General features: G+C 32.6%; 1 protein-coding gene across 4 annotated transcripts; it reads left to right on the top strand.

The window, feature by feature from the left end:
* The first annotated feature begins 373 nt into the window (after positions 1-373).
* On the top strand, positions 374-12,014 carry LOC148855411 (WPP domain associated protein). Of its 4 annotated transcripts, none has more exons than XR_016112628.1 (6): positions 374-3,329; positions 3,713-4,086; positions 7,229-7,355; positions 7,523-7,624; positions 11,191-11,275; positions 11,673-11,848. XR_016112628.1 is itself a non-coding variant. In XM_088983168.1 (6 exons), exons 1-6 carry the CDS (start codon positions 657-659, stop codon positions 11,736-11,738), a joined length of 3,480 nt encoding a protein of 1,159 aa, XP_088839294.1. In that variant the 5' UTR covers positions 374-656; the 3' UTR covers positions 11,739-12,014. The 4 variants fall into 4 exon arrangements, 3 of the variants coding, with proteins under 3 accessions (XP_088839294.1, XP_088839296.1, XP_088839295.1); XM_088983168.1 differs by lacking the exon at positions 11,191-11,275 and adding an exon at positions 8,478-8,615 and having other exon boundaries at positions 11,673-12,014; XM_088983169.1 differs by lacking the exon at positions 11,191-11,275 and adding an exon at positions 8,478-8,615 and having other exon boundaries at positions 576-3,329; positions 3,713-3,990; positions 11,673-12,014.
* The last annotated feature ends 793 nt before the right edge of the window (positions 12,015-12,807 follow it).

The raw sequence follows: 12,807 nt of genomic DNA, 5'->3' as shown, positions 1-12,807 counted from the left end.
ATTAAACACCTGAGGAATTGATGCCAATACAAGGGTTAAATCAGTGGACTCTTACAAAAAAAATTGAGGGAGAGAGAGAAAGAGATAAAAAGACATGTGGACGTTGTAATTAGGAAGAGGAGGTCATTTTGCAACATTTCCTCCGGCTTATGAGGAAGAAGAAATCAGAGGCAAAGAAAAGAAGTTCAGTTTCACAATTTCGCATTAATTTTCTCCTTTCTTATGTTCTCTAATGTTCATTTTTATTTGCATGGATGATTATTCATTATCATTTCTATTTAGATTTCCATGGTTTCTATCCTTTTCTATTGGGAGGTAATGCTGATATGCTTTTTTTTTTCTTTTTACTTGATCAATTCTTCTATTAGCTGTTGGAAATGCTGATATGTTCATTTATCTATTTACTTCTCTTGGCTAACTTAATGAGATACTGAGTATCTTTCTTCTTTGATGAACTATTGTTTTATTTAGACTATTGATGGTGCTAATGGATTCTTTCTCTTGTTTCACTAGAAATTCTTTACTGTTTTGTTGATTGCAAGTTTTTTCTTCCTTCATCCCTTATACCCATTCTCTCGAGTGCCAAACTATTCATTTCTCTACTGGAATGGAAGAATGAAAAGTACCCATACTCCTGAGTTTGTAGAACATAGGAAATGGAGGAGTTTTTTGATGGACTAGGTTGCAGGTTGAGAGTATTAGGAATGGTAGCTGATTCCATTATGATTGGGATTGTAAATTCTGCAATGGAAGAAGCATTTGAGAAAGTATGCTCTAAAGAAGGGGATATAGAACGCTTGAATGAAAAATCAAGGTTCTGTATCTTGGCAATAATGCAACTGGAATGGTGTTTGAAGTTTGTACAGGAAGAGACTGATAGCTATGTGGTTGAGAGCAGCTATGAACGAGAAAAACTTGTTTCTGACTTAACAGAAACAAGAGATCGCATTCAACGACGACTAGAGGAAACTGAGATTGCTATTTTGAAGAAGGACAGAGAATTAACCGAGAGATTAGAAAATGAATTAAAACTTAGACAAGCTTTGGAATTGAAAGATATGGAGTTACATTCTTTGCGTTCTAGTCTTAAGCTTGAAAGAACAATGAGTGAGGAAGTTCAAGAATTTATCCTTAGCAATCGTGTCAATGGGGATGAGAGTGGTAGAGATGGTGGCTTTTGTGAATTGAAGAATTCTGTAGATCAACAGTTCTGGAATATTAAGCAAAAACTTGAGGATGAAAGAATAAATTTAACTGCTGGAATGAGGATGATAAGCCACATCCCCTCCAACAATGTGGATTGCAAACCTGATTCAGAATTGTTGGGGGAGGAAAGAAACTGGGTTTGTCATAAAAAAGAAACTGAGCTTTATGACAACAACAAAAGTTGTGAATTTGATGCTCCAAGTTGTTCATTAAGGCCAGAACTAAATGCCGGATTTGAGAAGATGGGTTCAGATATAGATATTCTAAAGGAAACATTGGATATTGCTTTTGGAATGATGGGCAATGCCATTTCCTTATCTGAGGTGAGACCAATGGAACAACAATGGAGGTGGTCCATTGAGAAAGACATAATTGCAGTTGTGTTTAGGAGTTTCCTAAATGATATTGAAGAGAATGCTAATTTAAATAGAATAGAGGAAAATAAATTAGCTCCTCTAGGATTTTGGGGTGAGAGTCACTCAGAAATTGTGAATGAGATAACAATCTTGCGTAATGAACTTGAGCAATTGGTTACTAATAACATGGTTCAGTTGAAGCCTGTCACAGTTGTTGCCCCTCCATCCCAAATAGATAAAGGGCATAAGGTTATTCCTGAAAACATAAACCTAATTTCTGAAGGTGATCATGTTCCCCCTGCATTACCAAAAAGTGGTAAATCTAATCGTTCTTCCAAGAAGAAGGTTATTCCTGAGAATACAAATTCCTTGAAAGAGAATTCTATTGCTGAAGGTGATAATGTTCCTTATGCAGTACCAAAGAGTGGAAAATCTAATCGTTCTTCCCAGAAGAAGGTTATTCCTGAAAATGCAAATTGTTTGGAAGAGAATCTTATTTCTGAAGGTGAACATAGTCCAAATGCATTACCAAAAAGTGGTAACCATTCTTCCCAGAATATTGAAAAACTAGAACATTTAGAAGAGCAACCTAAAGAGGGTTCAACAGGGCAACAAAGTCTTGTTGCTGAGATGACAAAAATTCATGAGTCCATTATAAGGCAAAAAAGTGAAGAATTGAATTGGCTAAAGGCAGAAATTCTTAGAGAAAAGCGTTCATCCTCAGTAAAGGAGAAGGACTATGATAACCCGAAGAAAAGAATCATAGATGTTATTCGTAGGTTGGACAATATTATTAAAGGGAATGAGAACCTCAGTGAATGTTGTGATGATCGTAGATGTATTCACTGGGACAAACTTTCTTTAGGTAACAGTTCAATGAGATTTGAATTAGAAAACAAACGACTACAACAAGAAGGAGAAGAGTTAAATTTGCAATTCATGATAATGGAAGAGATTTCCTTTCTTCTTTTTAGAGGTTTGGTGAATGAACTGCTCTATGAATCATATAATTATGACAGTGAGATCCTAATAAGGGAAGAAATATGTGAAATTGTTTTCAAGGAAAAGGTTGAGGAATGGAATGATTACATAGAAAGTTATAATATTGAAAGCCACATAGCTGAGGATATATATCAAATTGCTTTTAGAGAGGTGGTGAAAAATTTTGATGGTAATCATTGCTTAAATATAATAGAATATCAAGATATCAGGAATGAAGAAAACATTCTCAAAGACTCTTCATCTAGCCAGGAGTTACTAAATTTACAGGCCCTAATAAGGGATGATGTCTATGCTATCTTCTTACAAGAAACAGTTAAAGAATGGACCAAGACAACTGGAAATTATGATATGGAGGGCCACATCATCAGGGGACAGAAACATAGCTGCAATCATGGTTTTAATATAACAGAATGTTATGAAGACCACTTACCATATGTTAACAAGTTGTTTCAAAATTTAGAGAACCTGATAAGTGAGGATGCTTGCACAGTTTTCATACGAAATATCGTTAAGGAATGGAACAAGGAGATGGAAAGCTTTTACATTGAAAGGAACATTAGGGAAGAGATATATTGGATTCTATTTATTGAGATAGTCAAAGATACCACAGATGTTGCTAATTCCAATCTAATCGAATGTCAACCGTCAATCAGTGAGGCAATGAAAGATGTTAATATTTGCTTAAAAGAATGTCAGAATGCTGAAGATCAAGACAATTTTCAGGAATATTTTCCATTTACTGACAAATTGTCACAAAATCTGGAGGTTAGTAAAAGGGGAGATTAATAAATAAACTGGTTTTCTACAAGTTATTTTTGAACCTGTTAACTAGATAGAACCTTTTCCCAACTATTTGGTAGTTGCTGCATGCATCATGTTTTGAAATTCCACCATTAGATTCTCATTCATCAGATAATTTTCAATATTTAAAGCTACATGTTTTGTGGCCTCCCTCTAGGTCTCTTAAAACCTTTTAACTTGCATCATATGACCTTTCTTAAAGTTTTGCTACTCACCCATCCTAGCATCCTCATTTGTGGCAATCTTTTAATTGAGAAAAAACGGTTTTTATGTAGAGAAAATTCCTTTTCTTTATTCATTTTTTTGTATTAATAAAACAAACTTTGCATCTTGATCTTCTATTTCAGGAGCATGAAGAGTTGGGTGAACAAAATATCCAACATGAAGAAATCTTGATCAAGAGAGAAAGTGGTTTGGGTTCACCTATTCACAAAATAGACGTGTCTTCGAAAAAACCCATAATGAGCAAGGTGGGAAATAAAAAGTTGGGATCTAATTTAGGCATAGAATTTGGAGAGCTAGAGGAGGTTAAAGATCATAATTCTGCCACTGGAGGAGTCAAACAAGACAAAAATCATTTCCCTAGGCTACTGAAGAAGAAGAATGAAGAGTTGCAGTTGAAAGGGTTAGGTTCTATGTTTACACCTCTCATATTATTCCCTAAATTAATTTGGGACTTTGAGAAAAAAGTAAATGAAAGCATGAGGCTGAATGTTTTGAGGTATTTCTTTTCTTATATTCTCTCCTAAAAACATACTTATCTCACTAATGTAATAAAGTTGGGATTGAAATTGTATTTCTAGTTATCTCATATGTTAACAACATATTGATTTTTCTTAGTATGAGGTCATATATATCTCCTCCATTATCCATAAAAAGTTCTCTAATTCTATGGATCTTGCCACCAAGTTGACCTTCTTTGTCAAGCTAGAAAAGATGACCTAATCCCATAATTCTCAATTTACAAATACCATTAAATTTTTATCCCATGCTACATTTATTCTTTGTTTACCCTTTGTTTGGACAATGAATTAACTAGACTACTTGTTGAGTCCTTTATAAATTTCTAGAATGACCCCATAGTTGTTTGTAAAGGTAGTAGAATTGTTGGGATTCCTCATTCTATACCTTTTAGAGTTCAATGTCACTAAAGGTTGGTGGACACCATTCCTTTAGGATGTTGTGTCATGTTGTTAAATGATCCATATAATGCTACCTTCTAAATATATCATCCTTGAAAGAAGGTTGAAATTCCTATAGTATTTTTATAAAATGTCCACCTTGGTCGAGATGTTTTCCATGGTGGCCTCTTATATATTTTCTTGCATTCCTCTCTTACCATACAGAACAAAGTATAGTTTCTCTTATACTCTTATAAGCCAATGGTTATGGCAATGACGGTTGGCTTTGAAAGCTTGACGAATGATGGATAGAATTGGTAGGGGAAGATGGTAAATGACCAGACTCTAGGAAGGGGTTGCACTACATACCCTTTGGAGTAGGATTAGGTAGTTGCAGTTTCCTACTGAACATTGGTGATTTAAGAGAAAAAAAACTAAGAAACTGACTGTGGTCCATACAGAGAAAGAGAGACTGGGAGAGGAAAGGGTTTAAGAGAGAATGTTAGTTGAGGGAGGACTTAGGGAGGAGATATTGGTGGAATAAGGTAGATGTCTTTAATTCCAACAAATATTTGTTATTTGTATTTTCTAATTATTGAGTGAAGAGGTTTTTGGAACATTCCATGCCATATCATCCAAGGTGGATAGTTGTGAGCTACTATAATTTTCTCTTTTTTTTTTTAAACCCAAAGTTAATTTACTCTTAGTGGACGGGTGGCCATTGTTAAATTTTATTAATTATGAAAAAAAGGAGTAAAGACCTAGGGGGGACATAGAAGCCTTACCCCCTTCTAAAAAATCCAATTACATCAAGATCCACCTCAACTATAAAATAATTACAATTATGAAAAAAAAGAAAAGAAAATTGTTGTATCTCAAAAATGACCTAGCAAATTCATAAAAAAGGGATACCTGAATCATCATCTCTAAGAAGGCACCGAACCTCTAGTGGTAGTTCCGAATTACTACTATAATTTTCTCTAAACTGCTACTTAGTAAACCAAGATGGTCATATATAAGACCAAGTTGGCATGGTTTTAACTCAAGATGAATTAAACCGGGTTTAAGGTGGTTTGCAAGCCTATGTTCTTACTTCTTACACTTCTACATGGCTTTTGTCTTTTTTCAATAGGTTGCTACACCAAAGAATGAAAAAAAAAAAAACAATCAACATACTGGAAGAAAAAGGGAAAGAGATGAATAAATAGATAGATAGATAGATATTCAGGAGATTATAGAAATCAAGTGGTTCACCTCTTTTGAAGAGTCTAATAAGACTTAATATTCAAGTTATATGTACCTCCCAAGAAAAGTCCAATTCTTGGATGGGTAACTGTAGGGGATCTAAAGAGTAGTATGTGAGAATAAACTAGAAGAATCAATGGTCCAAATACAAATATCTATTTATTGAGAATTGGGGAAATTACCTCTAAAGTAGTAACAAGGGACGCTATCTCCCCAAAAAAGATGTTTCTAGAACTTAACTTTATCATCAAATGTATTCGGGAAAGCAATATTTTAAGATATGGAGGTGGGACACAAGGCATTATACCATCATAAGCCATGATACGTGAATTAGAATGCAAGAGGCATAAGCTTCTTGAGCATGCATTTTTTAATTATTAAATAATTAAATATACAATAATATAGATAAGAATATAGTAAATATCCACAAAAGTAAGGAAATTTATGAGAAATTAGAAATTTTCATATGATAGTACCATCACATTTAGATATATCATTGAATTATCAATATCCATAATTATACAAGTATCATCAACCATCAATATATTACTGGTGTATATCAAAATTTCAAAATTAATAATTGGTATAATTAAATTGTTTAACATTAACGAAAACAAGATTTTCATCTCATATTAAAATGAATATAGTGTGCTCAATAAAATCAAAGTTGAGGTACCTCCATTTTTATTTATAACATTTTGTTATAGTATTACAAGAAAAAATTTGGAGGGTTTTCTTCTTCTGTATTAATTTAGTATATAATGTGAAGCATGATAAAAAGGTAAGAGCTTAAGGTGTATATCTCTATATAAAGTGCAATAGAGGCTGAGGTGTTTCTATGCTACAGCCGCTTCCATGCGCTTTCTTAGCACCTTGCCTTGAAACGCACCTCTAGTGCCTTTTAAAACACTTGGAGGAAGCAAGTCTGAAATGGATGTCCTAGGAGAAGTATTTTTTTTTTATTTTATTTTTTGAATTTTCTTCACCCTACAAGCAAGAATGACTCAGTCACCATGTTCTAAATTCATTTAATGAAATTTTTAACAGGTATATAAGAGTCATTTGATCTTTCTCACTCCAATAAATTTTGGCCACTCATATCAAGCTCAATTGATCAGTTTGATTACTCTTATCATTTTTTCGTACTTTTACATGGATTATTATCCCTATTTGCAACTTCTCAAACATTTAACTATTCCATTAACAGTGTAGTAATACAAATTGTAAAGGATTCAATGTTAATAGGAATTTAACTATTCCATTAACTTTCCAACTACTTGCTAATCTCAACTAATATATGCATAGGTTCATGATTAATAGGAATTTAAATATTTAATGCTTTTAAATTAGAATTTGTCATAATTTGAAATTTGAAATGGACAACATCTCATTAGAACTTTTTTGTTGCAAATTTGATCAATTTCCTAAATTTTATTTCCAATAGAAAAACCACTTATAGAGAATGGATTATCCTGATTGTTAAGCTACCCTTTTCAGATTGAATGAAGCAAAAGTCCAATTAGATGTTCTTTTTGAACATGCATCTTCACTGCAGAAAAAAGAATCACTTTATAGAAAAGCTTTCTATAGTAGATGCCTTAATCTTCAAAAGGCTGAAGCTGAGGTAATGTGACATTCACATTTTGCTTATTTTGTTCCATCATAGGTACTCATTGCATTGTATGAGAAATTTTTTGTCTTAGTGTAGTTTTTACTACATTTCATATTCTTTAACATTGTTAAAGTTCTTTTCTAAATTTTGAGTTCAATCATATGTTTGTTGAAATACAGGTAGATTTGTTAGGCGATGAAGTCGATTCACTTCTAGCCCTTCTTGAGAAAATATATATAATACTTGATCGCTATTCACCAGCTTTGCAACATTATTTTGGGGTGAGTTAAATTCCATTTTTTTAGAGCTTTATCTTCCTAAATGGTGCAATGTGAAAATTTTGTTACACACCTTATATATATATATATTAAATTTGGTTCTTTAACTCATAGAAATATACTCTTAAATCTTATTATCAAAGCCCATTTTGTATGTGAAAATATTGTTTCCTTCATTCCAGCATATCATAGACAAGAGGTAGTAAGCCTTGGATTTTTAATCTATATTTGCAATTGAAGGATAATTTTTAATAGAAAAATTATGTTTTTACCAACAACTTAGTAGGGTAAAAAGTAATTTGTGCAAGTAAAAACTGGAAGGTAGCTTGTTGAATAATGCATAGTTGCTTATGCTTTTATTGCCTAAATTAAATGCATCTTTTTATTTATATGATGAAACTTAAGACTAGAAGTCATTTGATGCATAAGATTATAAAATGGGAAAATTCCCTATTAGTACCCTGTACTTTGGCTCGAGTGATAATTTGGTCCTCGAACTTTAAAATGCAACAATCCAGTACCTGAACTTTCAAAACATGACAATCCATTACCTACCATTAACCAGTCTGTTAATCAGCCGTTAAGTAACATTTGAAAAGTCAAAAATGCCTTTCGAATTCCATCTAATTCTCTTTATCAACCATCCAAATGTTGAAAAAAAAACTGAGCAATCCCAAATCTTAACCTCTTCTATTCAAAAAATGTGGTGACCTTTTAGAAGAATCTAGAATTTGGGACTGTTCATTTTATTGTCAATGTTTGGATGGTTGATAAAGAGAATTAGATGGCATTCTTAGGGCACTTTTGACTTTTCAAATGTCACTTAACGGCTTATTAACGGATTGGTTAATGGCAGGTACTGGATTGTCACATTTTGAAAGTTTGGGTACTGGATTGTCACATTTTAAAGTTCAAGGACCAAATTGTCACTCGAGCCAAAGTACGGGGTACTGATGAGGAATTTTCCCTTATAAAATCTCTTCATGGACAAAAGGTAACATCTAAGTGTATGCTAATAGAAATAATTTTGCATGCAATCACTATAGCTATATGCCTACATCTAGCAAATAATGAACCAACTTGTGGCCTAAAATTGAAAATAAATGTAAATATAAAATTTGAAATTGATTTTATAAGCTATTTATCCATATCTTCTTTGTTTTCTTTTAAAATTTTCCATTCCTTTTATAACAACCTAGGTAACTAAACATGCATTTGTGCCCTCAAATTGTGTTGAAACTCCTTTTCATGGAAACCTATAAACTTATTTATTTATAACAGCCTTTGTGGGATTGAATGCTTGATGCTCTTACATCCAAAAATCAAACAATACAATGAACACAAACTCAAACATAACCAACAAATGTAAATTAATGCTAAAAGATAAAGGCAAATTGAGGTTACTAATCTATTGAATAGGTGAATTTGTTACAAAAAAAAAAAAAAAACTTTAAATAGAAAAACGGAGATCACAAAAACTAGATGAGCAGAGGAGGAGTATCATGTTTGTGTTTATTATAACAAAAACAAAAATTAGATGAAAAAGTAAGATGAATTTTCATGAGATCAATCTTATGAGACGCATTAAGAAACTTTGAAAAGAATGATTCAAACAAAAGAATAAAATAAAATAGGAAATAAATGTACTTGCAAACTAGTTTAACTTCATTTCCAAAAGATTAGTTGTGGTAAAGTTAATAGGGAGGTTTAGGGAGAGTAAAGGCCTCTTCACATGGTATTCAAGGGAAAACTACATGTGATGGGGTCCATATAAGATGGTAGATTTTGTCACTGAAAAGGTTTTCTAATCCCATTAGGTATGACGATACAATTAAGATTCTTGAACAATAGTTGTTCAAGGAAAACACATAGCCATTTTGATTCAAAATGGATGCATGTCAAGGAAATAAGAGCTAAGTTAAAAAGCATGTGAGCTAGAAATAGTATGAAAATATTTGTAAACTCATAATCTAATAGAAGATATTGCGTTTGATAATGGTGAATAGCAAAATAGTGTTATCGGAATCAATACCAAATAGTTGGATGTTACTATATTGAGTTGAAGTGAGTATTAGAATAGAATCATGTATTATTGATGTTTTCATTTTCAATAACTATGTTTAGATGGATGATTTTTACCCAATAACAATGAAATTGTGGTTTTTCATTGTTTGTTTAGAATCAAGTTGCTCAAGCTATATTTGTGGTTTTTTGTTGTTTGTTCAGGAAGACCCCAAAAAAGTTTTTCTGTAACATTTTATCAAATCCTAAGTAGCATAATTCATTGTAGGGAGTCCATCCTCCTATAATCACTATATATTGGCAGTACAGTGCATGGTTTGCACAAGATGCATAGAAGCATCCAAAGGGTCAAACAGAGCTCTAGTGGCACTGTAGTCTTGTTTCCAATTCAACTATTCCATATATGAGCTCTTTGCTCATGCTAGTCTAGCCCAAGAAGTGCTTATATTATTTTCATTGCTTATCTAGGACGACCAAACCCATAGTATGTTATTTTTTTGGCATTGTTCAATTTGCTTTGTTGGATTGAGAGCCTACTCGTTTGTTCTTAATTCTTATTTCTTAAGAGGAATTTTTTAACTTTAAGAAAAAAATGGTTGTTCGTTTCTTCTTATCTCTTAAAGTGCAATCATATAACTTTTTATTTTCCAATGATATCCCAAAAAAGACAAACAAAAACTCTCATATATGGGAAATGGATATTTGATAATTTTTAGAATTCAGAATTTAGAAATCAAAACAACATTCTCTGTATTCAGAGTTTAGAAGAAAGAAAAGTTCACCAATACCAATATACTTCTTAATGCAATTATTGCACTTTCAAATGTCAAATTTCAGAGCAAACGAATAGGCCCCAAGACTTAGCTAACCAATGGGTTGAAGTTTAGTTATTATTTATTATGGTTTTAAATAGAATTTAAAGAGTAATCAATTTCCCTATATAGTTAACATGAGAGAATATGAATGTATAGGCATAGTTGGCAAGAATCAAAGGATTAAAGGAGGTGAACTATGTTTTTTGTGCCTCTTGAGTAGGGGTAAGAAAATGGATAGTTTCTACCCAGAATCGAATGGAACCAACCTTGAACTGATCCTACCCGATCTGTTATAAGGTAGGGTCTAGTTCTAAATTCTTGAAATCGAACCCTACCCAGGCTGGTTCCAGGGTCTAGGGGTTTACCCTACCCAAATTGATCCAATGAACTAACCTTGGCGAACCTGCCTTGGAACCAAACTTCCTTGAAATAAACCCTAGAATGCTTTAGGGGACGTGAATATTTGAACCCAAGCACTCATAATTACAAGGCCATGGTCTCACTATACCACCAAATTACTTTAAGTGATTTAATCATTTGTTTTCATGTTAATATTTGAATCTGTATAATAGGTAATGTAAAGGTAATATTTACAAAATTTAAATTTAAATTATAAGTTTTGAACCATATATTAACTTACTCAAATTAATCAATAAAGATAATATGAGTTTTAAACTATATATATCATATTTATTGAAAATCAAGTTTTTAACAAACGTGTTTTTTTTCAAGGAGGGAGAGTAAACAAAGAACATGTTCCACAAGTAGACCTGGAACCAACCCCGAAACCACCAAGGCAAGAACCGACTTTTACAAGGTAGGTTCCAATTCCAAAAACTAGCAACTAACCTCTATAGGGTAGGTTCCAGGTTCTACCATGGAATTGAACTGATTCGACACATGGTCACCCTTACTCCTGAATCAACAGAAAATTTTCTAAAGCATTGGCTTCATTGTAAGTTTAAGAAAAAAATCCTTAAAATGGGCTTTAAGGCCATATAGATTAGAGGAGTAAATCCAAATGCCTAATGTGGTGGATATGTGACACCAACTTCAATTGTAAACCCTTGCCTACTACTTTACAATTACTATTAGATCCAAGTCTAGGAAGATGAATCTTCACTAATTGCAATTTTTGCACTATCTCTTTATAATTTTATTTGTTGTTTGCAATCATATATTGATTCTAGTATGTGGTGTTTGCCTTGACACAGGTCATGGATATTTTGAAATTGATCAAAGAGGAATTGAGTGGAAAACCAACTAAGATGCCTCATTAGATGTAATTATTCATGGTTATAAAGATACTTTAAATGCTTACCTCGAGATGATCTCACGTTGACACTAAGAATGTATTTTTAGCATTCAACTATTACTTTTTATTTTCTCATCTTAGGTATAATCTAAGGTTGTTCAAAGTATATTTTTTATTCTGATAGGTTCATCTATTGTTGTTGTTAACTAAATGCTTTCATGTAATTTTTTTATTGAGGAAATATCTCTATGATAAAATGCATATAAGTGATTCCTAGGGAAACATTGCCTAGGTGCTCAAAGGTTGTTCATTCATTTTGCATTATTCAGGTAACATGTTTCCCAAGTAAGTGATTCCTAAGAAAATATTGCTTGGGTGCTCAAAAATATAGTGTTCGATCGGGCAAAATGTTACCCAAGTAAAAATCAAGAATCCGTATAATTTGAGTTTTCAATAGGTAGCTACTTGCCTACCCTCCAGGGGATATTGGTTATCCAAGTAACCAATACTCTCTAGAAAAAAATGTTTTCCTTGGGCCCCATTGTAGTGGTAGCTGAAAACATGATTATTGCAATTTTATGAAACCCACCCACTTGTCCCTTATTTTTACCAAAAGAGCGCGGAGTTGTGATTATTGCAATTTAGAACCAATCAATCGGCTCATAAAAGTAGTAACCAATACATGGGGTTGGACTGGTATAAGCCTTTCCAGTATCATATTTTCAACAGCATCCAGTTTCCTTGTACTAAATTTTCATGTAAAATTGAGAAGTTAATTAACTTAAAAGCACAACATAAGTATCCTATAAAATTGTGAAATTTGAATGCTACTTACTTAAAAAAAAAATTAAGAAGGATAGGATGTTTCTCCATAAAATTTTAGTTCCAAAAGTTATAGATTTAGTTTCAAAGTTTCAAATTTTTAGTACCTTGATGAATGAACAATAACTTTATTCCACATTCAGCTGCTAAAGTTCCAAATTCGCTATTTGAGAAAACAACAAAGAATCACAGCTTAAGGACATATGAGCTATCATAGTGGAACTTGGAACTCATCATAGTATTGGCTACAAGTATGATACTGGTTAATGTAT

Source organism: Nelumbo lutea, chromosome 4 (genome assembly GCF_056320005.1).
Source record: "Nelumbo lutea isolate HS-2025 chromosome 4, American lotus-T2T, whole genome shotgun sequence".
Lineage (NCBI taxonomy): Eukaryota > Viridiplantae > Streptophyta > Magnoliopsida > Proteales > Nelumbonaceae > Nelumbo > Nelumbo lutea.
This window is presented reverse-complemented; position numbering and strand designations above follow the sequence as displayed.

Excerpts from the sequence above, each read along its gene's own strand:
- LOC148855411 (XM_088983168.1), top strand. The coding sequence starts at position 657 with ATGGAGGAGTTTTTTGATGGACTAGGTTGCAGGTTGAGAGTATTAGGA. Across the intron at positions 4,087-7,228 it reads ATGAGGCTGAATGTTTTGAG|ATTGAATGAAGCAAAAGTCC; the intron begins GTATTTCTTTTC and ends TACCCTTTTCAG. Across the intron at positions 8,616-11,672 it reads AATCTCTTCATGGACAAAAG|GTCATGGATATTTTGAAATT; the intron begins GTAACATCTAAG and ends GCCTTGACACAG.